General features: G+C 38.8%; 1 protein-coding gene across 1 annotated transcript; it reads right to left on the bottom strand.

Annotated features, from left to right (window-relative positions):
* Positions 1-838: 838 nt before the first annotated feature.
* LOC114494199 (nucleosome assembly protein 1-like 1) lies at positions 839-2,249 on the bottom strand. Its single transcript, XM_036024506.1, has one exon. The coding sequence runs from the start codon at positions 2,126-2,128 to the stop codon at positions 1,115-1,117; it is 1,014 nt and encodes a 337-aa protein (XP_035880399.1). The 5' UTR covers positions 2,129-2,249; the 3' UTR covers positions 839-1,114.
* Between the last annotated feature and the right edge of the window lie 2,077 nt (positions 2,250-4,326).

Below are 4,326 nucleotides of genomic sequence, written 5' to 3'. Positions count from 1 at the left end.
TTCTTGGACAAGTGTCCTTTTAAGACACATCAGGTCTGGCTCCATCCATCAGGATCCACATACTGTTTATTGACCCCAGTGGTTTTAAAGCTAACTCTCTCCAGAGCGCTTTCTCCTTGCCCTGCCACCACAAGACACTCCAGCCAACCTTTTGCTTTTAAATGTGTAAGCACTGAAACAGTGTCCTGTGTGCTGTAAGAGCGAAGGCATGTATGCCAGCCTTAGCTCTCTAAGTGGTTCTTGAAGTTCCCCTGCCTTGACCTGGAGAAAGAACAGGAAAAAAACACAGCTTTCTGTGTCTAGTCTATAAAAAAATCCTTACTCTTGAACCTCTGACCTCTACTGAATTTGTTTAATACATGTAGACTAAAGTTGGGTGATTAGCTAATGCTGATAAAAACAAAATTTGTCCACTTCCTTTGCAATAATTGTCAAGCACCGCAGTTATAATATTGGGTACCTTACAGCTATTTTTCTCAGATCAGTGTCTCAGCTGAAACTCAAAGGCTAGGAATGTACAATTATAACATATTTCAAAAAGATGTGATTTCATTCTAAAAATTCAATTATTGATATTTAAATACCAGATGCAATATTTTATTCATTTAGTTGAAAATATTTGTGAAATATTTTTAAGTAACTACTATATTCAAGTATTATCTCAGATTCTGAAGATATAACAATGGAAAAATCTCAAGTTACAGTCTAGTGAGGAGACAAATATAGACATAATTATTCTTTGTATATAAATTATATTATTCTGTATAAATATTGAATGAATAAAAGTTATGTGTTCTATATGTATGACATGAAAATGCAATCCAGGGGTTTTTTTTTTAGTTTTGCAATTTATTTATTGAAACCTTATATATACATTGTTTGGCTGTAGATTCTAAAATCGTAATTTTTCCAAAAAATGATTTTATCCCACATCACAGAATAATGATTATAGCAAAGGAATACATAAGTTACTCAATTTCCTTCTCAATGTGTTTGAAACAGAATTATCTGCTCATTTGGTAAACATTACCTCACCCGCTTCTTCACCTCCTTCATCATCATCATCATCATCATCATCATCACCTTCAATAGATTCTCCAGTAAAATACAACAATTATCTTGGGATTATATGCTCACATAAAAAGTGACCAATTTCAAAGTCTGCAGCAAGGATAGCTTCAGCATCATCATCCAGGTCGCCACTCTCAGGAACTTCAGGAGGAGCAAAAAAATTAAAGAAAGAATCATTGGAGACTGTTTTGGTCATGGTACGAACTGTCCCACGTCCCTTGTGTTTCTGTTTCTTTTTAATGGTTTTCAAAGTGACATTCTTCCTTTTTTTACAATCTATCTGGCACCCAGTACAACCCATAATTTCTGGCCCATCAAAAGAAAAGAGATCAGAATCATCTGGTTCTGACCTCATCCTATATGTCTTTGTCAACACTTCATTTGTGAAATACTCATTGGGTTCAAAGTGAAATTCTAAAACAAAGCTCATAGGCTGGCCAGCATCTGAGAACTTCACTTTAATATCTTTCAAGTGCTTCAGAATAGGCTCATCATGTTCCTGAACCATATCACTGAGCAAGTCAACATTCTTAAAAACAGTCAACCAAAATTCAGGGATTCCCTTGGGGTCTTGTTTTTCTTCATCCTTTTTCTCATCTTCAGTCTTGGCCTTTTCTTTCAATTCCTCTGAAATCTCATCTTCCTCATCCAGTTTCCATTCACATTCTTCTTCCATAGGTTCATACACTGCACTAATGATCTCAAATCGCTTATCAAATAAAGGCTGATAGAGAACAGCATACTTTCTTTCAAGATCATGAACTTCCTCATAGAACTTGGCTTCTGTCTGTGCACATTTAACTTGAAGGTTGTTGAGAGCATTCACTCGTCTTTTAACTACCTTAGGCAAACTTTCAATGTATCTTGTTGGTGTTTCTACCAGACCATCAAGTCTTTCTTGGAGGGCTGCAAGAATCTGAGGATTTTGCATCATCTGAACAGTCGGCTGACGTGCTTTGATTTTTGTTTCTTCACCAGTTCCTTCTTCTTCTACTTCTTCAACATCATCCAAATATTGATCAAGTTCACACTGTTCTTTGTTGTCAATGTCTGCCATGTTGTAAGAACTCCAAATATCGATGGCTAGCACGGGTATCCAGGCGGCCGGAGCTGCGCAGTCAGTGACTCAGGGTGGCAGCGGGAGGAGCAGGAGGTGGCGCTGCGAGCAGATGGTGCTAAAAAAGCAATCCAGGGATATTTAGGAAAAGACAGTAAGGCATCAGTAGGGCCTTCTATATAGTCCTTGCTCAGAGAAATGAACTCCTGGAAAACCACAGGTGAGGAGTTTTTAAGACAGATTGCAGAAAATATCTCGAGCTAAACAAAAACTTAAAAGTCTTCATCAGAAATAGGGCTAAATATCAGTAACTTGGTTGGGCATCAGGAAAAGGGAGAACCAGGAACCCGAAGAAAAGGAAGTTGTCTCTAGGAGCAGAGCAGAGAGCAGTATACCATTTTATCTGTGGGGTGATGAAATTTTTCTCTCTGGAGCAAGCTGCTTTTAACATACAAACAGAAACATTCCATTTCTTTTGCTGGGACCATTACAGGTGCTGACATATTACTTATTACTTATAAAAAAGTAAAAGAGAAAATAATTAATTTTTCCTGGATGTGAGGATGTTATGATGGACATGGCACTGCAAAAGAGTGATATTAAGTGGAGTACATAAAGATAAGTGAATCTCACCAGGTAGAGAAGGGGAAAGAAGTGTTGGGCATATGTTGCTTTGCCTGTGCAGCATTTCATCTTCCTTCCTTTGGAGAACCAGCCTTTCTTCATTCCTAGTCTTCTTAAAGGGATTATCAATTAATGAGTCCTATTCCCCAGCTCTTTCCCAAAGGTAAATAGAATCTTTTAGATATGTTAAGTGGGAGGTGACCGGAGAACTCCAGTGTTAAAGATTTTAGCTTCAGTCATAGTTGATAGGCTTAAGTGATTAATACATGTGGAAAGCTATCATTCCAGGAACTGGAATGCATGACCACTTGACTGCTGGAAATCAACAAGCAATTATGCCTTGTGTCCTAGGGGGTATACAAGTGATAGAGTTGGTATCTTAGCCATGTGGTGCAGATAAAGAAGTGCTAGGAAAATTGCCACTGGACTGCAACTCTTATCCAATTAACCTTTTCCCTTAACCCCTTACCTACCCTTTCTTCTCCTTATAAAGAGGTGGGTTTGAGATGAGATGTTAAATGGTTTCTGAGGGTATATAACCTGCTGTCTTCTCAGATCACCAACCATCAGAATAAAACACCCATAAAGATTCAATCCTTGGCTCTATTTATTGGTTCTGGTAGTGACAAGCAGAATGAACACTGACTTTTCTGGTTTAAGAGGTAAAGAGTAGAGAAAAGTTTTACCTACTTAAGTATTTTCAATGTTTTCCTTTCTAAACCATCCTCATTTGCACTTTGATATTCTCATACAGACCAATATTCATGGGTGGCAATCAAGGTGTCAGCCACAGCTGGCAACAAGGTTGCTACAAGAGTTTAGCCATCTTTGAAGTTAAGAGGCAGACAGCCCATGCAAGCCTGTCCTCACCTCTGACTCTAACTGCATGTTCAGAGGCTCTCAAAACCATCCTCAGTTTTGATAATTTACCTTAAAGTTTCATATAACCCATTGAAAGCTGTAATACTTACAATTATGATTTATTACAGGCAAAGGAGTCAGACTCAAATTAGCCAAGGAAGAAATGCTGGGGTAGAGTCTGAGGAAGTACCAAGTGTGGAGCGTCCATTGTCTTTGCCCAGAGGAGCCAGGACACTTTTCTTTCCCTGTGTCAATGTGTAACAGTACGCTTGGAGAACCATCAACGATGGACACTTGGTCAAGTCTCAGTGTCCAGAGTTTTTATTGGGGCTCCATATTTAAACATGATCTCATGACTACCCACGTGGTTGATCCTAGTCCCCAGGTTGATTGATACCATATGACCCAAAGGCCTATCCTAAATTATAATGCGGGTCTTTTGGATGTGACTAGCCCCACCCTGAACCATATTGTCGGCCTATTCAGTATGACCCAAGTACCCAAAGACAAAAAGGACACTTAACGGATGCGATATTCCAAAGATTACTCAGAAGCCAGGGGCAAAGGTCAGACCCATTTTGGACCAGATTACTGTATTTTTCAAACTATAAGATACACCCTTCCCCCCTCCCCTGCCCCCACCAAATTTGGGAGGAATAATGATTGTTAATGCTGCTGCTTAGTTCTGTTTACATTTATATTGGTGAAATATT

Source organism: Phyllostomus discolor, chromosome 4 (genome assembly GCF_004126475.2).
Source record: "Phyllostomus discolor isolate MPI-MPIP mPhyDis1 chromosome 4, mPhyDis1.pri.v3, whole genome shotgun sequence".
NCBI classification, from domain to species: Eukaryota; Metazoa; Chordata; class Mammalia; order Chiroptera; family Phyllostomidae; genus Phyllostomus; species Phyllostomus discolor.
The sequence above is the reverse complement of the archived record's forward strand: the minus strand, read 5'-3'. Positions and strand labels throughout refer to the sequence as shown.